Source organism: Grampus griseus (genome assembly GCF_964374135.1).
Source record: "Grampus griseus genome assembly, chromosome: 11".
Lineage (NCBI taxonomy): Eukaryota > Metazoa > Chordata > Mammalia > Artiodactyla > Delphinidae > Grampus > Grampus griseus.
In genome coordinates, this window is record NC_139005.1 from 44,397,336 (window position 1) to 44,420,348 (window position 23,013).

General features: G+C 51.4%; 1 protein-coding gene across 5 annotated transcripts; it reads right to left on the reverse strand.

Moving 5' to 3' along the window:
* Positions 1 to 674: 674 nt before the first annotated feature.
* SMARCC2 (SWI/SNF related BAF chromatin remodeling complex subunit C2) lies at positions 675 to 19,765 on the reverse strand. Of its 5 annotated transcripts, none has more exons than XM_082664960.1 (29): positions 19,623 to 19,765; positions 17,431 to 17,550; positions 16,725 to 16,810; positions 16,191 to 16,272; positions 16,003 to 16,095; positions 15,336 to 15,405; positions 15,036 to 15,105; positions 14,280 to 14,355; positions 13,979 to 14,110; positions 13,761 to 13,876; positions 12,964 to 13,088; positions 11,900 to 11,959; positions 11,706 to 11,743; positions 11,307 to 11,437; positions 10,951 to 11,022; positions 9,093 to 9,206; positions 8,501 to 8,654; positions 7,727 to 7,819; positions 7,374 to 7,493; positions 7,220 to 7,282; positions 6,629 to 6,887; positions 6,229 to 6,390; positions 5,892 to 5,956; positions 5,565 to 5,700; positions 5,322 to 5,488; positions 4,789 to 4,923; positions 3,408 to 3,789; positions 2,998 to 3,081; positions 675 to 2,101 (listed from the first exon to the last, which is right to left on the reverse strand). In XM_082664960.1, the coding sequence occupies exons 1-29, from the start codon at positions 19,731 to 19,733 to the stop codon at positions 2,025 to 2,027; spliced, it is 3,393 nt and encodes a 1,130-aa protein (XP_082521086.1). In that variant the 5' UTR covers positions 19,734 to 19,765; the 3' UTR covers positions 675 to 2,024. The 5 variants fall into 5 exon arrangements, with proteins under 5 accessions (XP_082521086.1, XP_082521084.1, XP_082521088.1 ...); XM_082664958.1 differs by having other exon boundaries at positions 2,659 to 3,081; XM_082664962.1 differs by lacking the exon at positions 7,727 to 7,819.
* Between the last annotated feature and the right edge of the window lie 3,248 nt (positions 19,766 to 23,013).

A 23,013-nucleotide genomic window follows, 5' to 3' on the forward strand; every position in this document is an offset into this window, starting at 1 on the left:
GTCAATGGACCAGAGGCTGGGGAAAGCCGGCCGGCAAAGGGCCTCTAGGAACCATCTTTGCCTGATTTAAAAAATGCTGGCCTTAGTTATTGATGCTACAAAGGCTACCCCTTGGGGATTAGGAAAGCCATAAATCCCTGTAGCACCAACGCTGGCCACCCTTGTGCCATCCCATATGGTGCTGAGTCCTCTCCTAGCCCTCCCCAGCACTGAAGGCCTTTTGTCGGGGAGCCCGGGGAGTGTTTATTGGCACGAAAGCCAGGCCATATTAGCACTGCCTGAGCCTGTCTCACTTCAGCAGGGCTAGGGGCCAACAGTAACAAGTAGCTGAGATGCCTGCCTTCTCCCTGCCTAATAAGGGAAGATATGAAGCCACCACTTCTGAAAGGATAAATAGACAAAATCTCTGGGATGTGAGGATGTCCTTCCAAGTCTTAAATGGCTATTTTGAGGGCAGGTGAGAGAGAGCCTCTGCCCAGTCCCTGCACCAGTCGTACAGTCTGGACAGCTGTGCTGCCCTTGGCCTGTTTGGGAGAGAGGCCCAGTGCCTCTGCAGCCCCACCGATCGCCACTGCGAAAGACTCCAGGAGTGCTGCCCACAGCCTGATTCCCCACCCCCCCCCCGCCCCGCCTAACAGCCACAGGTAAGAGAACACAGAAGGCATCCACAGATGGAACTGAAAGCAAATTAATTTATAAAAAAAAAAAAAAAGAAAAAAAGAAAAAGAAGAAGAAAGAAAAAAGAGAAAATTTACAGAAAACTTTTGAACAGAAGAAAGGTGCCAAGACGCAGAGGAAGAGAAATATGGGGACACGAGGAACACAAGGCCTGGTGGGAGGAACCAGGAAGAACTGGTGGAGAGCCTGGAGTCACTTTCGCCTTCACACCAAGGACGAAGAGCGGGGAGCTGGTACTGGGGGCACTGGGATCCGGGGAGCAGAGCTGAGCCATGAGCTGCGAGCAGGGGGTCGGCCCTACCCTAGGTCGGGCACCCCCTCCCCGGCTGCTGCCCCAAATCCCAAGGAATCCCTAGCTACTGCCAGCCACGGCTCTGATGGTCTTGGTGGGAGAGGGAAGAGGTGAGCGGGGTGACCCACCCAGCCCTAAGAAGGAGGTGCTTAAGTGCTTTTGACAATTTCACGTTTTTAGGACTTCCCATCCTCTTAGAGCCCCTCTCCACATCTTCTGGGAGCCCGCTCGCTGACAGAGCCCAGGCAGGAGGCAGCATAGCCCCGAGCGCCCTTTCTTCCTCTACTGCCTGCCACAGGAACCCCCAAAATGTGTCCCCACCAAATACACATACGCTGACATCAACTACGCAGGAGACTTTAAAACACAAAGCTGACATTCAGAGGGAAAGGGGCCATTGGCTGAGCTGGGGTGGCCTAAAACAGCAACACCGAGGAAGCAGCAGGAGAGATTAGTGGGAATAAACTGGGGGTGGGGTGGCCAAGGGGGTTCGGGAGCTGCCTCAGTCACTAACGAGAGGCCGGAGGAGACAGGTATCTGCACCCTGTTCTATCCCCAGAGCTCTCCCCAGAACCTAAATTCCCCTTTCCTAAAACTCACCTCCCTCCTCAAAATATGTAAAAGTTGGATTTTTTCCACTGGGTGGAGGGAGCTCCAATGTGGCTTTTTTAAAATCTCTACTTCCTTTTAAAGAGCTTCACTTTTTTTCAATCCATAAAAAATGCAATAGTTTTGAGGGGATGTACCCTTAGAAGTGGTTAATTAGAGCCTTGTATAAACACTTCCCCCAGCCCTTCCTTTGAGGGCAGCATCCCCATCCTATCTTCTCTCCCAGACATTAGAAACATCTTTTCAACAGAAGTCCTTGAATAATCCAATATAAAAGTGCATGCCTCTGACAGGCATGGTGGGGGCTTTGGAGGGGCAGGAGGAGCTTTCCTTACGTAGTGATGAACTCTCCAGGCTGGGGAAGGGTCCCAGTGGTGGGGAGAGGGCTGTTCCTGGAACCTTGATATCCATGGGGGGTGAGGGAGAGAGATGTCTGGCTGGCTCCTCACTGTGTGGGTGGCACAGGGGTGACTGTGCCTGGACTCGGGGCCGTGGGGTCTGGAGGCAGGGGGGTGCCTGGGTCTGTGGAGAGAAGGGAGCTGCATCAGCTGGGGTGAGCAGGAGAGAGGGCTCCAGACCCAGGCCACCAGACAAACAACCGGGCATGGCATGCAATGGACAGGAGGTGAAAGAGTACCCACGGTGTACAACTTCCTTTCCCCGACACCCTTTCCCACCATACGCTGGGAAAACTGGGATACCCCAAATCATCCTTCTGCCCCCAAGGGAACTCTCTACATGGGGCACTTGAACGTGACGGGAACAAGCAAAGGGAACGCCAATCATCATGCAGACAAGTAGCCGTTTTTCCAGTTTACAACGGAGATGCTCTGTGCCACAGGACTCCTCCATGACCCACCAGTGAAAGGCCCCAGCGTCATCCCAGGGGTGGCAGCTGCCAGGCTGGGGAATGGTGGAGGACAGCCAGAGAGGCCCTTCCCTCCTGTGTTCTAATTTTACCAGAGCGTTCAAAAAGGGATTGTGGAAGCTCTAGTACCTGAGCCCACCCCCCCCCTGCCCTCCAGCCCTCCACGTGGACCCCTCTCCCTCACCCTTCTCCCCTCCAGGACCCTTCTCACCTGGCAGTGGGCTGGCACTGGGCAGGAGGTTGCCCTGAACAGCTGCCACAATGGCAGGGCTCTGGGCTGCGGCGGATCCGAGCCCCGGCCCAAGAGGCAAAGAAGATGGCATGGTGGTGGTCGCCGGCAGGTTAGGATGTAGAGGGTTCGCCATGGACACAGGCAGGTTAGGGGGGGGGAGAGTGGCCGGGGCGAACGGGAGATGGTGGTGATGCCCATGCAGGTTAGGAGGAGGGGGGAGGTTAATACTGATGGAGTCGGCTAGGCTACCAAATGGGATGATGGATGGAGCAGGGGGGGGAGGCGGCATGCCAAAAGGCAAACCCAAAGGAGCATTACCCGCCACGCCTGGGTGCCCGCTGCCTGGCACTGCCCCTGGCATCATTGAGGGAGGAGTTTGTTGGTTGGGGAACGGTGAGGGGCCTGGGAATGAAAAGGAGAGATCGAGAAGATTAGAAGCATACAATCTCACTTGCCAACTCACTTTCACAGCGAGGATAACCTCGTCACTCCTAGGTGCCACCTTCCTTTTTCCTGATACTAGAATAAGTGGTAAAGCCTTGGAACAAAATTCCCAAAGTCTGGGACTGGGGAGGGATCCCTGCTGGCTTAGGGATATAACCAAGGTCAATCTATAGAAATCGAGGCTGAGCCTCATCTCCAGTCCTATCCCATATCCCCTCTGAGGGGAACTGGCACGGTCACCCGGATCCCTCCAGTCAGCGAGAGCTTCAGAACCCATCACTCACCGTGGGGTCCAGGGGGGGGTACCCCTGGTGGGACTGCCCCAGGCTGGGGGGCTCCAGCTGTTTGCTGCTGCTGTGGCACTGCAGTTGACCCTGCCTGCCCAATCTGTTCAGAGGGGCCCAAGCTTCCGGGAGGGGCCCCACTGCCCGCAGAGGCAGGGGCCATGGAGGCTGGAGCCAGAGCCAGGCCGTGGACAGCGGGTGGCCCAGCAGCGCCCGCAGGTGGGACAGGCTGGGAGCCCGGGGGCAGGGCTTGCGGGGGCGGCTGCTGCTGTTGGTGCATTTGCTGGAAGTGCTGCTGCCGGGCCCTCATCTCCGCGTACTTCAGCTGCTCCATGTGGAAGGCTTGTCTGTCGGCCAGGAGCTGCTGCCTCTGATACTCCAGCTGCCAGAGCCAACGAAGAACGGTTACTCGGGTTCAGGAGACCCCAGAGGCGAACGCCTTGTCCCCTGCTTTGTCTTCTGACAAACCCAGACTCTCGTTCTGCCAGTTCCCCACGCCAAATCTCACCCTTGTGCTTGGCTTCCTCCGTGCTCCCCCGCCCTCCCCTCTCCAATTCCCCCCACCAGGTCTTCTGGCTGCCCGCTGGCTTCTCACTGCAGTGGACTTAATCTGGTGGCAGCCCTTGCTCATTTCAGCTCCAAAGCTTTGAATCTGTCGTTACTTTAATCTGGAAAACCCCTCCAGTTCCTCTTGTCAAATCATGTTCTTTTCTTCCTTCAAAACTGGAGAAAAACTCACCACTCTTAGGAAGCCATCCCAGATCAAATCCCTAGCCTCTGAGCTTCAGCCTTTATTTCGTTCTCTCTCAGGACTTTTATACTTAATTGGAGACCTCTTAATTTGCATTTGTCAGATACCTGAAGCATTAACTGGTTTTGATGTCTCCATATTGTATGTTTGATATCTTCAATTGGGGAGATCAGGGTCAGAGTCCCTGTCTTCTAGTTCTTTTATATCTTCTCAAAATCAAAATGATTCAACACCTTGTCCATCCCATTCCCTTTCCAAGTTCACCTCCTGGATCTGAAGCCCTTACCCTCTCATCACGCCTTAAACCTGTTCAATCACTCAACAAATCTCTATTGAGAGTCTACTATGGGCCAAGCACCCTTCAAGGACCTGGAGATGCAGCAGTCAAAGAACCGACTAGAACGTGACCCTGGAGCTGACCTTCTGTGGGACCTCGGTCTCCAGGCTGCACCTGTGGATTGCTTATCCCCAGCTGCCTGGGCTGACTCCGGCTCCGGCCTGGGCTAGCCCGCTCTGCTGTGTTGCCCTGTTGGCCTCAGGCGCTCTGCACTGCTGCTCCCTCCATCCTAAACTGGGGCCCAGCCCAGTGTCAAGGTGGGACCCCACCAACACCCAGGGGACACAACTCACTGCTTCTCGCTCCCGGTCCATGATCGTCTCTAGCTCCTCAAAGTGCCGGAGTTTGATTTCCAACTTTTTCATCTGGGTCTCCACCAGCAGGGCCACCAGAGATTTGATCTTCCTCTCCTCAACGGCAGCCAAGTGCTAAGGAAGGAGGGGTGGGGCGGCCCGTCAGTGGGAGGACCCAGCTGAAGACGTTCCGGGACCGAGAAGGGTAGCATGGAGGCTGCCAGGTTTCAAGAAAGAACTTGCTGTGGTCACAACCCAGAAAGCAGCACAGGCTTGACCGATATTTTTAAAAGAACATGAAGAGAGAGAGAGAGTGGCAAAGGATAAGACAAGGTCAAATAATTAGAGGGTGAAAACAGGCCCAGTGGTAAAGGCTTAAAAAAGCTTAGAGAAGAGATGACCGAGTCTCCCTCTCACGATCAAAAGGGAAAGGAAACAGGCCAGCGTCGTTTAAGGATGACAAGAAAGGATTTCTTCCAGGTGACGTGAGATGAGGGAAGGGGCACCTCCTCCCCTGGGTCTCTGGTCCTCACCTTGGCCTTCACGGCAGCGGCAGCCAGGGCAGCGGCCGCAGCGGTGGAGAGGTTGCCCTCGCCGATGTCACGCTCCACCTTCGTCTTCCTTTCCCCCTCCGACTCCACCACTTCCTTCAGCACTTCCTCCTGCCCTTCCTTGGGCTCCTTCTCCTTCTCAGGATCAACTGGGCCAGGAAAAGGGTCTTGAGCCCTACAGCCTCGCTTCCTTCCTGGACCCCAACCACCATGCTCGAGGCTCACCTATCGGGTCCCCGTCACTCTTCTCTGACTCCTTCTCGCTGTCGCCGTCTTTCCCTTTCTCATCATCCTTCTTGGGCGCCTCGCTGGTCTTCTCCTTTGCTTCTTCCTCTATAGCCCCAACTCCTTCTCGTGGTTCCTGGAGTCCCAGGAAAGGGGGGAGCATCAGGGCGCTGGTTCGCACACAGAGGGCCCAGACCAGGAACTGAGTTTACGCCTCTTACTTGGGAGGTCCAGCCCAGCCTGCCTGAGCTGAACGGAGCCGGCTCCCCCCACCGCGGTCCACGCCTGTCCCCTCTGCCCTCCCAGCCTGTGTGGGTCCCGCTATACCTTGGGCTCCTTCTTCTCCTCTGTGGCCTGGCCCTCCGCCCGCGCCTCGTCAGTCCCGCTCTCCTCTGGGCCCGGGGGAGAGGAAACGGGAAATGTCTGACACAGTCTGTCTACAACGCTCTTCCAACAGCCCCTTCTCCTAGCCAAGATCTTACTGGGAGGACCAGTGGGGAGCCACGGTACCTAAGGTAAAGCCCTGGGAAAAACAAAAGCCCCACCAATTCTCCCCATTCGTCTTGTGCTCTGAGGCCAAGTGGACGCAGGGATGGTGTGGGGAGGCCAGGTGGCTCAGGCTCTTGGTAAAAAGGGAGGAGTCCGGGAACGTGCCAGGTCTTACCAATCCGCTCAGGCTCATCAGAGGCGGTTCCTGCAATGCCACTGCTCTCCAGACCAAAGGCTGGGTCTGCTTTGCCTGTCACTTTGGCCGCTTCCTCCACTTTCCGAACGTGGGCCTCCACCAAGGCTGTGGGTACCTCTTCCTTCATTTTGGAGAACTCTTCTGTAAGACCCAGAGAGGGTGAGGCTGGGAGCGGGCGGTAGGCAGTTCTGGCTCTCCCTGTGAGAGCTTCCTCACAAGCCCAGCTCTTCATCTACACCTTCATGGGGCTGGACAGGTGCCTGGGCTGATGCCAGCAGCAGACAAGGCCAGGAAGGCAGCCAAACTTGAGGGGGTTTCACGGCCTGAGTACCCAGCCCTTCAAACGCAAACCGAGAGGGCCAGGACCCCTCCGCATTACCTAGGGCTGACTTCGCAGCAGCGGAGGCCACGCGAGGGTCGACGACAGAGGCCAGGAAGGCCACGGTGCTCATCACAGGGTTGCCGGACTGGCTGAAGGGGATGGGCTGGTAGGCCAGGGGGCCCAGGGAGGCCTCTGAGTCCTCCAGGTACGGGTCTTCAATGGGAAGCCGAAGAAAATGCAAGATGCATTCATCCTGTGTGCGGCTTCCCACGTGCTCTGATACTTTGTTCCAGTCATCTTTGTACATTTCCAGTGCCTAGTGGTGGTGGAGACACAACCTCACTTAGCCACTTTCCTTGAAGGTCAACACCCCCATCCCACTAAACGGAGCTGCTTCAAAGCTCTCTGGGTTGTGGTATTTGTGTACTCTGCTGGATCCAAGGGGGATCTGCAAGTAGCACTAAGAAAGGACAAGGGGTTAACGAAATGGTCCCAGTCCCTGGCCTGGAGCTGGTCCTTGGGGCAGGTGCAGTGGGCGCCAGGAAGGAGAGAGGCTGGGGCAAGATCATGCTCTCCCCACTCACGAGTGCAGCCGGCCCCCTGGCCACTTCCGTTTTCATAGGGCTCCCCTTCCCTTGCCCTACTTACCTCCAGGAGTAGCAGGGTCTCCTGTTCTGTCCACTCTCGAGTGGCACTGGCCGCAGCTTTGCTCTGCAGGGGAAACACAGGTGGGTCAGAGGGAGGAGCCCGCAGCCTCAAGGAGCGAAGGTGCACCACGCCCAGGCAGCCCGCACCTCCGTACCTTGGAGGGGACGTTCTTCTTTGTGTACATGTCCGTGCGCAGCCCAAAGTTCTGCATGTCTGTCGGTTTCTCCTTGCCTTTATCAGGGAAGTTGAGCATTTGCTGGGAAGCAGAGGTCTGCTATTTGTGGAGGGGAAAGAAAGAGGTGAGTCCGAGTGACTGCCAGGAGCCAGGGGCAGACAGAGAGACAGGACAGACAGAAGGAGCTTCCTTCCCACAGCCAGGGACACCCCTGGGCGGGACTTCCTCCCTCACTGCTGTAGCTCCTCTGCTCTCATGGCTCTTCTTCCCGGGCAGGGGCCCCCCAATAAAGGGGCAAATAAGAAGCCCAGCGGGGTCTACACCCCACCTACCAGCTCTGGCTTGCCCTTAGCCGTCTCTGGCACCAAGTCATCCAGCTCTTTGCCCTTTCGCCCAGCCTTGGTATCAGCATCAACCTGGCGGCCCTGGGGGACAGAGCTTGGCGTCATGGAGGCTGGGCAGGAAAAGACCAGGCCGAGGCCCTGGAGGCCTCAAGAGCAAATGCCGGGCAGCTCGCAAGCTTGGGGGGCACTCATGCCACTGTTCCGTACTCCCTTAATGATTGTTTAGATCTGTAGTTGGCATGATATCCACTTGTATTCACATGGATCTTTACAGGTTCTCTTAGGATTTAGGAGCTGAACAAGTAGGCTCTAACCCTACACGTGTGACCTTGGGCAAGCCACGTAACTTTTCTCTTCTTAATTTTTGTGATGTATGAAATGGAAGTGGAAAAAAAATGGAAGTGACAAAAATTATGAAGCAAAAATGAAAAAATGTTGGAAACGTGACAAAGTTAAAAAATTTCATGCAACTTAATTTTAAGCCATTTTTCTCTATCCGCTCCGTCCCCTAATTAGCCTGTCTGCTCCCCAAGGACAAGAAGCATCTCTTCTGCCTCAGCAAGTCCTCACAGTCTTGGGCACAAAGGCTGAGAGAGGGTGCTAAATACATGGGGCTGATTCCTGTGGCCCTTTGCATCCCCTGGGAAAGGAAGAAGCCTCAAAACACTCCTGAACCATTACCCTAAAAAACCAGAAAAAGAAAAGTGCGAAGAAGCCCCGTTTTGCCCAATCCCACCCTGTCCCCACAGCCCCTCGCCCTACCTGCGGGGTCTTGGGCTGCAGAGGCACCAGCCCAGACGGTGTGTCAGCCAAGACGTGGAAGTGCGAGGTGGGCGGAGGCCCCATTGGTGTTGGTCGACTCTCGGCATCCACCTGGTAGTTAATAAGACCCCACTGTTCTAGGAAGGCATGGACTCTGTGAGGAGAGAGGCAGAGACACGGTCACACACGGGGAGGAGGGCTGGGGTGGAGCTGGGGCACCCTCTTCTCCACTCCTCCCACTCCCTGGGAAATACCGCCTCCTCCCAGCACCTATATGCCAGTGACACCCACGTCCACATCCACAGCGGGAGCCTCTCTCCATACCCACCCAGCTACTAAACATCTGCCCTTGCATTATCTCGCTGGGTAGGCTCCTTCACTACGGACGCGCCCCTCCTCCATTCCTCCGCACTTCCGAGAGCGCCCCTGCCATTCCCTAAGTCACCCGTACCCGAACCTGAACTTCGCCTTTCTCTAGAGATGTTCTTTCCTGCTCGTCCCCTATGCTCCTTGCCGGCCTCTCTACATCAGCCAAGAGACATCTGTGGGCATTCATCCTCAGGTACCCGCTGCCCCTCAGCTGCAGACCCACCTCATGATGGCACAGACATCACCCGCCAGGTTCCTGCGGCAGGCAGTGGACGTGAGATACTCTTGGGGGTTCAGCCGGTAAGTGTCGATCATGAAGTTTCGATAGGCCAGGTAGCTTAGAAAAGAGAGAGATGAACGATGAGAGGGCTGAAGGGTAGGTAAAACGATAAGAGAGCTAAGGACTCCTCCTGTGTGACAGACAGAAGAACACCGCAGCTGACTCAATACACACTGCGGGTCACTGTGTGCTAGACACGAGGGGTTCAAACCTTTGATGGGGTTTTTAGTTAAATGAGTTATCTCCTTAGCTGTACTTGGGGATGTTTCATCCAACGTTTTTTGGCTGTGCCACTCGGCTTGCAGGATCTCAGTTCTCTGACCAGGGATTGAACCCAGGCCACCGCAATGAAAGCCTGGAATCCTAACCACTAGGCCACCAGGGAACTCCCTCAATCCAACTTTTGAAAAGGAATCAAAAGGTAAGAGAAAGTGCCCTTAATTCCAAAGGCAGCTGTTAAAGGGAAGTCCTGATCGGTGCCTCCACCTCCTCAGCATGGCGTAGTCTTGAGAAAACGTGTGTCAAAGGTGGAAAGGTCTAAGTTCAAATCCTAGTTCTATTGTGATGGCCTTCAACTTTTTGAACCTCAGTTTCCTCATCTGTAAAATGAAGTGTCTATTGAGAATTAGAAAGGTCTGTAGAGGTTTAGAACAGTGCCGGGCACACTGTACTAGCCCCCAAAATGGTAGCTATTGTGTGGTATAGTGTAAAATTTGAGAACATGAGCCAGACTAAAGGACTCAGATCCCAGCTTTACTACTCAAGAGCTGTGTGACCTTAAGCAAGTGACTTAACACCTCTACACCTCAGTTTCCTTATCACTAAACTGAAGATAACAGGACCTACTTCTAAAGCTGACATGAATATTAAATTATTCAAGGTATGTAGGACACTTAGGATAACGCCTGGGAGACAGTAAGCTCTCAATACACGTAGGCAATTATCATTTACTATTTTACACCAAGAGTGCAAAGTGTAGAACAGTTCTAGTTCCAACTCTGCCTGCAGATCAAGTTGCACTCCTGTCATCTGTCACTACTTCCTCTGGAGAGAGTAAGGCTTTTTCACACACTGTTCTCCCCAGGAAGAGGAGGAGGAGAGAACCATACCAGGCTTCAGGGAAAGAAACATGGTGGAAGGGAAGGTGGCCCCGGAGCAGGGAGTGGGGAAGCTGAGGAGCAGCTGGGAAGCCAGCTGGTTCAGTCCTCAGGGGGCCTGGGCTCAGCACTAAGTCCCACCTGCCTCACCATATATATCCTGGAGCATCCCTAACCATGGAAAACACCAAACTGAAGCCAGGCAGATTTGGCCCGGCAGGAGGAGCCTTGAAGGAGATGAAGACTTCTGAGCCCCAAGCCCAGACTTTACAAAACACATCTCTCCATCCCTTAAATTCACAGACTTGGGTCTTAATAGTTCCTCCTCCCATTTTTTCCTATCAAAACCTACTCTAAGGGACCAATAGCAGTCAGTTATATTTTAGTCAAAGCTACTACTTATGCTAGAAACATGTGCATTTTAGACAGCATGAGTAATTATGGATGGAGAGGCTCTGTAGGCACCGGAGCAGATACCTGTTTTGAGCAGAAGAGGCATATGCTTAACATGGCCCCCAGGCAAATCCTAGAGAGCAGTGGTCACAGTGCTGGGCTGAGGCTGCCTGTGGGCAGAGACCATGTCTCTGTAAGCCTAGCACAGTGCCTGGCTCATGGAAGGAGCTCAAGAAATGTTTGCCACACTGGACTGGGAGGAACAAATGGGGACACAGGAGGCAGAGCATCATGAGCTGAGATTTCCTTACATTTCTGGAGTCTTGGACTTGTTCTTGCCGTTGAAGAACTCAGGGAGAGCCCGCCGCTCTATGGCATGAACACTGCAAGACAAGAAAGGGTGCATTCGGAGGCTCTAGAGGAGAGATGAGACCCCAAAGGGAGGAAAAGCCTGGAAGATGGGGCAGCAGGAAGGAATGAGACGCTTGGGGAGAACTCTCCGCCAGGGCTGGAAGACTCTGAGACCAGGAGCTTCCCTAAAACTGAACTGTACCCCGGTCTACCTGGCTGAGGAAGAGGTAACTCATTTGGAGGCAGGAGGAGGAACAACATGTTGATCTGTGGAGCAGGAAAATGAGGATTTAGTGAGAAGGTGGAGCACCGATACCTATTATAGTCAAACCAGGCAGCATAGCTTGGGATGATGATGTGATGGGTCTGTTCGGTCACGTTGTCCTCATGCAGGTCCGGATTCTTGGTCTGCTCCCCCTTGTTCCCCATGCTGTTCTCATCCTCATCCTGCGAGTATGGAGGCTGCTGGACTCTCAGCATTCCCATCTTGCCCCTAGCAACCCCCTGCTTCTCCTATACCCCAGGAATGTGGGCACTAAAGACGGGATGGGAATGAACAGTTCTGGGCCCCGGGACTCAAAGCGTCAGAGTTTTGAGCAACAGCTAGAAATCGGGTGGGAGAAGTCTGGGCAGTGGAAAGTTCTGGGTAGAAGGAACTTTATAATCACAAGTCAGAATCACATAGAGAGGTAGGGCCTCTCTAAACTGGCTCCACCTTGCCCGTGGTCTCCATGCTTTCATCCTCTTGTTCATCTGAAAGAGAGAGACAGCAAGATAGCAGGCTGGAGCCTCCTCAGGGGCCGCAGAACTAGTGTGCTTTCGGAAAGGCCCCGGCAGGCTAGGGGCAGGTGGCAGCCTCCCCTCCCCTCCTTTAGGCGTTGACCACCTGCCCCAAGCTCCCCATCTTACCCAGGTCAGTCATGGTGCCTCCTTTGACTGGGGCTGACTCCGAGTCCTTCTTAGTATTGACTGCCAGGGGAGAGAGTCATTTTCACAGACAGGTTCTGCCTAAATCAAGCCCTCGCCTCTCCACTGCTAACAGTTCCAGAGAGCTCACTTTCTCCAAAAGCTTGCCCCATCTGATCACAAAACGTAGCAACTTCCTCCAGTCACAATCATTCTGTGGCTTGAAACTTTCTCCCCTTCCTGCCACTTTCTCCCCTTCCCCAACCAAAAATTCATTTAACTCAACTTTTTTCTTATAAAGAAGCATCTTCTACTCTATGAACATTCATCAATCATTCTTGTCTTTGATTGGCCCTTATCTCCATTCATGTGTCTGTAAGTTCTTCATGGACTGAGACAGAGTCTGACCAAATCACTCTGTAGAGGAGTAGTTGGATCTTAAACATTTTTGAAAGCAGAGGACATTTTCCTCCACTGAATTCATACACAGCAGCTCAGGAGAAAACATAAATAGAGAGGAGAGCTGCTCTGATTGATGAGGGGGTGGAAGCCGGAACTCCTCTCTCTCAGTGGCCTCCCCTATCCTACTCCAGAAACCCACTCCTGGATGTCTATGGAATATAGACTGTAAACCAGTACTGCAGAGCAATGGTCTCCAAAATGGGGACGCAAAAGAGGGTCCACTGAAATACAGGCAAAGAATATCAGAACCTCTCTTTATATTTTTTAATCTTATCCTCTACATTTGCCCATTTTTAGACAATGTATGTGTTTTATAACGCTCCTAAAGTAGTGGTAAATAGTACACGTGTATAATTTGTGCTCAAATATATTTTACTGACGGTGTGTAATAAAAAAGAGTTTGGAGACAGAGCACAGTCCACAACTCAGATACGGATATGAAGTTCAAGGCTTGTCTGATGAAAATGGTTTCAGTAACCAGCTAAGCTGAAGGGAAAGATCCTCTACACCTGGAGCTGGGCCTGGGAAGTCAGCCCACCCAGGGGGTTTGACACAGGAAGAGCCGGACAGGGAGCGGGGGCCCAGGAGCTTGGTCTGGCCCATACCTGTCTTGGGCAATGTCACCTCTTCCACATTGGGGACCGGTGAGGGCTCATCCATGTCCTTTGTCAGGTCTTCTTGCTCCTCTTCTCTGTGGCCACGCTTTGACTTGGTGTAAGGTGTTGAGGGACTGGGAAGGAAAGAGAGTGAAAGAGAATCTAGTCACCCCTGGACAAGGAATCCCTGGAAGGTGAGGTCCAATGGAAGGGAAGCAAGAAAGACTCCCAAAGAGACGGTGAGGTACAACATGATAAATATAATTAACACTGCCGTACGGTACACATGAAAGTTGTTAAGACAGGAAATCCTGGGAGTTCTCAGCACAAGAAAAAAAAATGTTTTTACTTATTTATTTTTCTATTTCTTTAATTTATTATCTACATGAGACGATAGATGTTCACCAAATGTATCATGATAATCACTTCATGATGTATGTAAACCAGATCATGATACTGTATTCCTTAAACTTATACAGGGCTGTATGTCAACTACACCTCAATAAAACTGGAAGGAAATAAAAAAGGGAGAGAGAATCCTGAGGGCAGAGCTGAGCAAAGAGAAACCCATCACTACAGAGTAATGGGAAGAGGCAAAGGCCTTTCATTTGGAGATTAAGCTCTCTGTGAGTTTACTAGTGGCCGGGATCAGAAGTATCCACTGGACAGCTGAAGACCTCCTCATCCTCCCGCTCAGGCTCAGCCAGGTCAGGGCCCAGTGGTTACGGGAGGCAATTTGTCCTTCCTTCCTTCACCATGGTGTGGACAGAGCAGTAAAGGCGGGGGCGGGTTAGGGGCTGGCCTACCCTTTCTTAGCATTCTTCTTCTTAGCTTCTGGGGTCGGTGAAGGGGATGGGGAGCGCTTCCTCTTCTTATAGTTCCCCCCCTTCTTGTCCCGTCGATCCGAATCTGGGCTGTTCACCTGCAGGTTGGAGAATTGGGGCAAATGTCAGCCAACAATCTCCAGCAAAGACCTGTTCTGGGACTTGTGCTAAGGGATCAAGGAGAAAAGAAGAGCTTTCACCTCATCCGTCAGTGTCTTGGCTGAAATCTTCTTTCGGCGGGAGACAGGGTTTTTGTCATCATTTACTTCATAGTCTTCCTCATTCATCCATTCATTGAAGGTGTCTGTGTCCAGGATCCACTTTGCATGAACCTGAAGTACAAAGGCAGACTGTCCTGGAGAGAGGCCTGGAAGCCCCAGTTCTGTCTGCGGATCCTTAACAGAGGAGCCCAAGGGCACAGGAGCCTCTGCTTCACCTCCAAAAAGTGGCCTGGCCCTGGCATTCTTCTTGGGGGAGGGGGCACAGACAAGAAAAGCTCACCTTCCTAGGTTTCTCAGGAGTCGGAGCATCTTCCACAGATGCTTCAATTTCACTGGCTGGGATCCACGTGTCGTAACTGCCACGGGAAATTGAGCATAAAGCACAATCAATGGGATAGAGTTGTGGAAAAATAAAGTGCAAACCTTTTACCTTTCTCATTTACAAAAAGTATGGGTTGTTGGGTTATTTGTTGGTATGATTATTTTTCCAATTAATATTGGGATTCTTTTCACTATAAAGTAATAAAAATGACTATAAAATATTTCAAAAATAGAAAAGAATCACTCTAACACAAGTTCTTGTGACCCAGTAACTTTTTCTGTACAATTTTGTTTTTATATAATTGCATTGATACTAGATGTTATCGTACGTCCTACTTTTTGCAATATTTATCTACAAATCACGTGTTATCTCTATCAGTTTAAAGATTGCAAAATAGCCCACTGACTAGATATATAAATTTGCTGAAACATTTTCCCACTGTTAGATATTGAGATTATTTCTAATGTTTACTTACCAAAAATTATACTACGCTAACCATTTCACACAGAAAGCCCCAATCCTTTTAGACTAAGCCTTGTCCAATAAGTCCAAACTTCCCCCAAGACAGAGGATTCGCGTAATAGGTGGGAGGAGAACAAATTAACGTTAGACCTAAAAATAACCCTCGAAGAGTGCCTTCTCGCTTTACTAGATGTTCTAGGGCTTCTCAGTCTGGCTCTTGTACTTAAACCTGCCCCAGGAACCCATCCTCACCTGTCAGGATAGTAGCCCCAGTGCAGAAGAACCTGCTTATCCCTCTTCATGACTGGCCGTACCCATTCCTCTGGGGATAGAGACAGAGCAGAGAGAAACATAAGCTAAAGGGAGATACACACAAAATAACTCTGTACACAACTCCTGTTGCAGCAGGGGATCTGGAAATAGGAACAAAGGTGGTAAGAGGATTCAGGGCTGAAAGGAGAGAGGAGCCCAGGCACTGCATAGCTGCTAAGCAGTCCTCCACCTCCTAGTCCAAGCTGTCCACTGCAGTGACCAAGAAAACCCTGGTCTCACCTTCCTCCAGGTTCCCTGGGACAGGATACACAACATGGGAGGCATTGTTCTTATCCTCAGTGACCGTTCCCTGGATGGCACAAGGAGAAGCAGGTAAGTATGGTCCCCTCCGAATTACTCATGGATGTAAATAAACCAAAGTAAGGTTTAACCACAGATCTGCCTTCCTCATCATATTTTGCTCAGAATGGTATCGAAGTTGGTTTGCATTCTCTAAGCACACATCAGCTAAGTGGCAGAGAGAAACAGCTGGGATTGTGCAAATAATGGAGACAAATCAAAGAATTTTAAATTGCAGATAATCCTCTGAGTAGATAATCTGTCACACATGGGAAACGTACAGTCGATTTTATGTCCCTGTATGTCCCAACAACATCTGCTTGTTATTATAGAGTTCCAAAGAGCAAAGATTTCATTGATCTGAAACCAGGCAACCTCTAGCTCAGTGGAAGTAGATGCTCTTCCCCCAGGCGCATGCGGTCTCTAGTAACAGTGATCCAAATCTGCCAAGACTGGGAAATGGGAGGAACAGCGAAAGAGAGGCTCAAGGCTTTCATTCTAATACCTTTCCAAGTAGGTAGAGCTACCTCAGGGCTGCTGCTTGTACGGAAAACTTCAGAAAGAGAGTCATGGGGTTTCTAAAACCTCTCCTGACCCACCCACTCACCTGATGTCTCTTGATAATGTCTTTTAATTTCCCTAGCAGTTTGGGTTCAATTTCTGGGCACAGAAAAATGTTAGGTCGAGACAGGCAATTATTCTGTAGGGAGAAGAAATAAATGGGATGAGATTACAGGGAAGGGGTTTTGGATTCTCACCAAGGGAAGGGAGATGGATGGAGGAGGTTCCTATTACCTGCACCAAGGATTTCTCAATGGTCATGAACATTTCCACGTTGCGGTCCATGCGTGATGGATTCTGGAAATCGTAACGCCGCCTTGTAAAGAGGCAATAATCTAGTGAGTGGTATAGCTCAAGTCTGGGGATGAGGTCAGAGTATGTGACTTTTTTAACATGGGAAATTAGGAGGCAATCGTGCCCTCAGCTTTGCCAAAATCACCTGGGATCTGGGGTTCACTGATCATAACTCCGTGAATCACTTTGTACTTAGTGCGAAAGGACAAAGAAAAGCTTGAGATGCCAACCTAAGAATCCCTTTTCCTCTACAATACACACACTGATGCACATACACATACTCACTCATTCTTGGAGACTATTTTGGCTCTGACTCCCAGCCAACCTAGCAGGTCAGGCCTACTGATCTAGCAAAGTAAGAGACTTGCAAGAATGACTAGGCTCTCCCACCCCACAAAGACCCCAGGGAATCATAAAGGGGGATTCCCTCTAAACTACATGTAAGAAGCACAGAGAGAAGAGAAGGCATCTCACCATCCCTGGTCACTCTTGAATTTGTAGGCAGCTGCAAGTATGTGGCACAGGGAGCCTCCTGCTTTGAAATCTAGGAAACATTTGATCTACAAAATTGAGAAGGGAAGAAGTATGTGAGAGTTACATCCTAAATTTTCTTATGACTTTAACAATCCTTTCACAAAATCCTATGCTGAATTGATCTCCCTCTTGAAGCTGGAATTCTTTAACACCTGTGCCATTCTATCATGAGGCCTGGAAGAGAGGAGAGAAAGAAACCAATATTCACAAAGCCCCGCCATGTGCTTTACTGGGTTACCTCGTTAACCATTACAGAAACCCTACAAGGTAGGTGTATTAATCCCATGGAGAGATGAAGAAACCAAGACTCAAAAGGTATAAATGGCTTGTCCAAGATCACAGAGACACCAAGTGGCAGAGCCAGGATTTGAACACAAGCTTGTGCAAATCCAAATCTCATATGTTTTAACCATGCCATGAGTTTCATGACTGAGCTTAGACACCGTGAGATAACCTGTTGCACAGAATATTCCTAGGACAAAGGGAATGGTAAACTGGGGACTCTGCTAAGCCAGTAACACCCCAACCAGGGAAAGGGATGGTAGGAAATAACCCAAATCTCAAAAATTACGAAATTTACAAAAACACAAAAAAAACAACTCCCTCTCGGGTTTGGAGGCTTTGCCCCCGTGCTTTTTGCACTCACCGGCAGTTTAGTGAGCGGTGCATTGCTGACATGTTTGCCAAAAACTTCTTCCTGAAATTGTAGCAACTGTACAACCAGGCTAGACAGGGACTTGTTGGTAGGTGGTTCAGCTTGTATATACTGGGGAAACAGGGAAAAGGAAAGAAAAATAGACCCCAGATCAATTATCCACCATCTCCCTTATTTCTTCCCCAGGAGCTCTGGAAGCATCTGGGGCAGAAAGAAATAGTGTCTTCTTCCCCCACGTGTCTAGTCTCTAAAAAGAAAATGGCAGAAGGAAGGCCCTAGATGCCCCTCACCAAGAAGTTGAAATTCTGCTGCCTCCAGCCTAGGTTACCAGTCTTTGGTGTTGGAGGTAAAGGCAGTCTCCTACTTTCCCTCAGCAACACCCTAAAAATGGAGTTGCAGGACCCTGATCTCTAGACAACAGCACTGAGAGTTGTAAAATTCTGAAGATTCACGGAGTTCAGGCCACAGAAGCAACATCTTCAAGGCTCTAAGCGAGACAACAGTCTACTCCTTGGGGTAACTTTGTGGAAGGTCAAGATTCCCTCGATAATACAGCCTAATAAAAAAGATGCAAGGAAGTAAGGTAGGGCAAATGGACTGAGAGAATAGTTTGTACATTCTGCTTCTGCTAGGACTGGGCACAAATGTCTTCAGAGGCCTTGCTAGATGGAAAAAAAAGACCAGCTACTACCCAGCCTGGTGGGAAATAGCAAGACATCTGTCCTTTCTGAGGAAACTGTATCGGAGACAAGCAACCCTGGGCCTTCTTAAATATTTCCATATTATGCTACCTAGCATCCTAGCCTTCTGTTCTCATTTAAAAACTGTGCCAAGAGGCTAACTTTCTCTTTACCTTTTGACCCCTTTTTCCTCAACCCTGATCACAGAGAAAAGTGCACCTTTCAGTGGGAGGTGTAAAGAGATCCCTGAAAGAAAAGGCAAATGACAGAGAGCTAAGAGCTTGAAAGCTGAACCAGGTCACAGGCTGTCAACCCCCCCAGGGCCACAGACTAAGCCCCTAGACTGATCTCCCTTCCAAAAGGTCAAAGGTAGATGCCTGGGAACCAGAGCCTCACGCTGGGGTACAGACAAGCCACAGACCCAGCAGCTGTTTGTCAAGATCCTGACACCTAGAGAGACCTCCCAGGCTCATGACCAGGATCAGGGGGGCGTTCTCCTAAACCACCCATCACACTTCCGACAGGCTGCAAAGCTGGGCAGGAAGAACTGGGGAGCTGAAGGAAAGTCAGAAAGAGAACCCCTAACTGGGGGTAGTGAGAAGGAAGAAGGGCAGACCATCTCCAGAGAAAAGCCCTATGTAGAGATGCTCCTTTCAACCAGGCCTATAGACAAAGACACCACCATGAAGAGGTCTGGTAGAAAAGACAGGTAAGGCTTGAACCCTTTGTTCACTACATTATATCTCCTGTTATGGGATGGGGGACTACGGACATAAAGTGTGTCCTAGACTCTGAACCCCAAACCCAAGGCAATGCAAGGCCAGGTGGTGAGGTGACTTCAATGTGAAGCTGAGGAATGGTTTTATAAGGGGTAGCTGCCCAGGAACTCATATACCCTGACTCCCAAAGAGGTTCTGTTGCCCCTTGTACGGAGATGGGGGACGAGCGATAGACAGGTGATCCCGGGGTGGGGGCCTTTTTCAGGCTGATGAGCAGTCGAGGGCCTGCTCTGTAGCTGTTTACCCTCCCGCTTTCATCATCTCTCTGAACACACACAAAGCACCGGGGAGGCCTCAGCCTTGCTGGTACCTGGCCCCGTGGGGAGCTCTGGCGGGCACCGTGCCGGGCACGCTGTGTGTGTGTGTGGGGGGTGTGCATTCGGCACCCCGTCCACCCCCGGCCGTCTCTCCCGGAAAAGCCCGCAAAGCGATGGCTTATGGAGGGTGGGCAGCTGGCACCGGGACCCGCCGGGCCAGCGGAGAAAAACAAGGGGCAGAGGGCGCAGCAGTGGGGGCGGGGGCTGGAATCAGAGGCTGGGGGGGGCGGTAAAAGAGGCTGGAGGAGGGGCGCGGGGCGGCGGAGGGCGCGCTGGGGCCGCTCAGGACGCCGCGGGGGAGGGGCCGCGGGCCGCGGGCCGCGGGAGGGTGGGCAGGAGCCGGGGGGGCCGCGGGCCCTCGGTCCCTTTGTCCCGCCCCCGGGCCCCGCGCGGCCCTGCCCGCGTACCTTTTTGTAGTTCTTGCCGAGCCAGAGCCGCACGTTGTCGAACTGGGTCACGGTGTCCGCGGCCTCGTAGTACTTCACGTTGGGGCCGCCGTCCTTCTTCCGCACCGCCATCTTCTCGGGCTCGGGCCCCGCCGCCGCCCGCCCCGCTCAGCTCCCGCCTCCTCCTCCGCCCGCCTCCCGCCGCCTCCCGCCGCCGCCGCGGCCGCCGCCTCCCGCCGCCTAGGCTGGCCCCGGCCCGCGCAGCGCCCCCTGCCGGCTGGTCGCACGCGGCGGCGGCGGAGCGCGGGGCGCTGGGCGGACCCTGGCGGCCTCCCCGGCGGCGGCGGCGGCGGTGGGAGCTGCCGGAGCTTCGGGGAGGAGGCTGTTTCCTGGAGGGGGCGCACACCCCCCTGAGATCGCCCTTTACCGACCTGAAGCCTTTTCTCTTCTTGTCTTTCAGCCCGGGAAGTGGGGTACCTCTCTATCCTACCCCAAGGGGATGCCCGTGGCATGAGAAGCCCCCAGCCCATAGCTCCGGGTAGTCCTCACCTTGCCCATTTCTAACCCCACGGAACCCCTAATCCCAAGGAACCCCGGACCCCTTTCCGCAAGAAGTTCTTTCCTTTCATCCATCCCCAGGAGTTCCCCGTTTACGCTCTTTCTGAGCCTCCTTCGCCCCTAAGGCCATGTCCCAGGTCCGCCTCTCACTCCGTAACCCGAGGAGTCCCCTAGCCGCTACCCTGGGGGCCCAGCCCCTCCTCTCCAACTGCTTCCTCTGCAGGCCTCACCGTCACCTCCTGAATAGCTTTACGCTCCTTGAGACCCTCATCTTCGTGGGGCGGGAGACCCTCCTTCCTTGGGTCACCCGGTCCACCAGACTCTATTCCTCTGAGCGGCGTGGAGGAAGAGGTAAGGAGCGGGGCGGGAGGAGGTCACAGGGTGTGTGTGTTTGGGCCTGGCCCGGCTTCCCTGTGTCGCACTCCCTCCGGGTCGCTATGCGGACCCCTTCTGTAAATGCGCGGCGGAGAGTGGTTTTGGAAGTCACGGTGGCCGAGTGGTTAAGGCGTTGGACTCGAAATCCAATGGGGTTTCCCCGCACAGGTTCGAATCCTGTTCGTGACGGCCGCTTTTTTTTTTTTCTCCTCAAGAGTGTGTGAAGGGAGCCCCTTGTCTTCCACGTGTCTTTCGTGCACTTCCCTTTGTCTCAGAAACAGAAGCCAGAAGGTCTCACCTCTGGATTTGGGGGGAGGGGGCGGGAATGAGGGTGACCATGAGAAGCGTAATTATGCACCACTGTATTGGCTGCTAGGATACAAAGCACTTTCAGAGTTCTGTAACTTCAGCTTTGCAAGCAGAGTTTTGGCATACCTTGTTTCATTCTTTTGGGAGGGCATAGCAAAGGATTTGGTTGAAGAAAGGTTAAGTTTTGTTCGGGAATGTGAATAACTGTTGTGCTATAATAGTCAAAACTGGAGTTTCCAGGTAAAGAGGGCACCTCTGGATTTCATGACCAGACGTCACATCTTGTAGGCCTGATTACAATGAAGACCCGGGAAACAAGGCATTCTCTCACTGGGATTGCTGTGAAGAGCTGCACCTCAGGTATCACAGGGCTAGTGGGGAGTAACCTATTGAATCATGAACGCTGCCAATCTAGCTGGAGCCAGAGTGTGCGAAGATAACTCACTTTTTATTGAGTGCTCATTATGTGTTCTAAATTCTCCATGTATTGGCTCGGTGCTTTGTGACAGCCTGGAGGGGTGGGATAGGGAGGGTGGGAGGGAGGGAGACGCAAGAGGGAAGAGATATGGGAACATATGTATATGTATAACTGATTCACTTTGTTATAAAGCAGAAACTAACACACCATTGTAAAGTAATTATACCCCAATAAAGATGTTAAAAAAAATAAATAAATAAATAAAAAATAAAAAAATAAATAAATTCTCCATGTTCCAAGTTCCTAGCTAGGGTATTAATCCTTCTCTAGCCTCTAACCCTCCTGTACTCACCTCAGCTCGTTCTTCCTATTCCCAATTGCTCACTGTGGGGAATATCTAGGATACCTGTTGAAGATGTTCTCTTTGTATTTTATTTCTTGCACAGCCACATCTCCAAGAAGGTTCCCCAGGGGGCAGGGGGGTTCAAAGGTAATTCACAGAGCTTTTTACACATTTACACTTTGGAGTTTCCCACCTTCCTATCATTGCTTATGCTGTTTTTTCCATTCATGCTGTTTTTCCCTCACCACTTCCTTCCCCCTGGCCCCCACACCATTATTATTTTCCATCCTCCCCGTCTTTTTACCCCTCCTCTTTGAGGTTCTTGATTACAACAGCTAGAACTTACCACCACCATCCACTAGGTTGAATGCAAGGCATCTCCTTTGACACGCTTCTGCAAAAATTAATTAAAATAAAATAAAACAAGTTACATTATTCTACCTCCTAAATAGTCTCAACTGTGTCCACTTTTCTCAGAGGTGAGTGCAGGCTGGACCCACCACTTGCTGAAGGTAGGGGTACTTTTGAGGACCACATGAGTTGATGTATATATAAAGCTTCACTAAAGCATCCACACTACCCCGGTTTAAGGTAGCCGGGGACCTTAAACCCTTCCATGGTTGCTTTTTGTATTTCATGATCTGGTCCCTTTTTTTCTCCCCACTTTTTCATATTCACTACATTTCATCCACTGGTATTCTGTTAGTTCCTGGTGGCATATAGTATTTTTCTGTGTTCATGCTGCTCTCTGCCTGAAATAATCTTTCTCATCCTTACCTTCTTCTCAGTCTCCACTTAAATGTTGGTTCTCCTGAGAAGTCTTCTCTAACCACCTGTCTCCCACCATATCCTATTCTCTAATCTTTCTATGTGAAATCCTTCTTCCCCCATAGAATATACACTCTTGGCACATATAAGCCACTCCAAAAAAACCTTTTTGCGTACATGGGTGTTTTTTAACATAGTCATGTGTACATGCTTTAATCTTCACTCAGACTGGACTGTAAGCTTCTTGAGAGTAAGGACTCTACTAGGCCTTAGACATAGATGTGATAAAAAAAAAATGTACTGAATGAATAGAATCTAATAGGTTCTGTACTGGACTTCCTACCAAATCCCATTTTGCACACACTCTCAAATTTAAATATCTGAAGAGCCAAGACCAAAATTGACCAGCAGAGGGCAACTGACAACTATGTTGTGAAGAGAAGAAGGCCCCCATGGTTTACAAAATGGAGGATCTGGATCCAGAATAAACTGGCTGAGGTTGTTTGGTACTTGAGATACTACTTTTCACTCTCAGATGCTTGACTTGTAACTCTGGAGGTGAGAGGCCAAGACTTTGAACCTTCCTGTACAATAGATAATTTCAAATTGTAACCATCCCCATAGCCCACCACCCACACAAT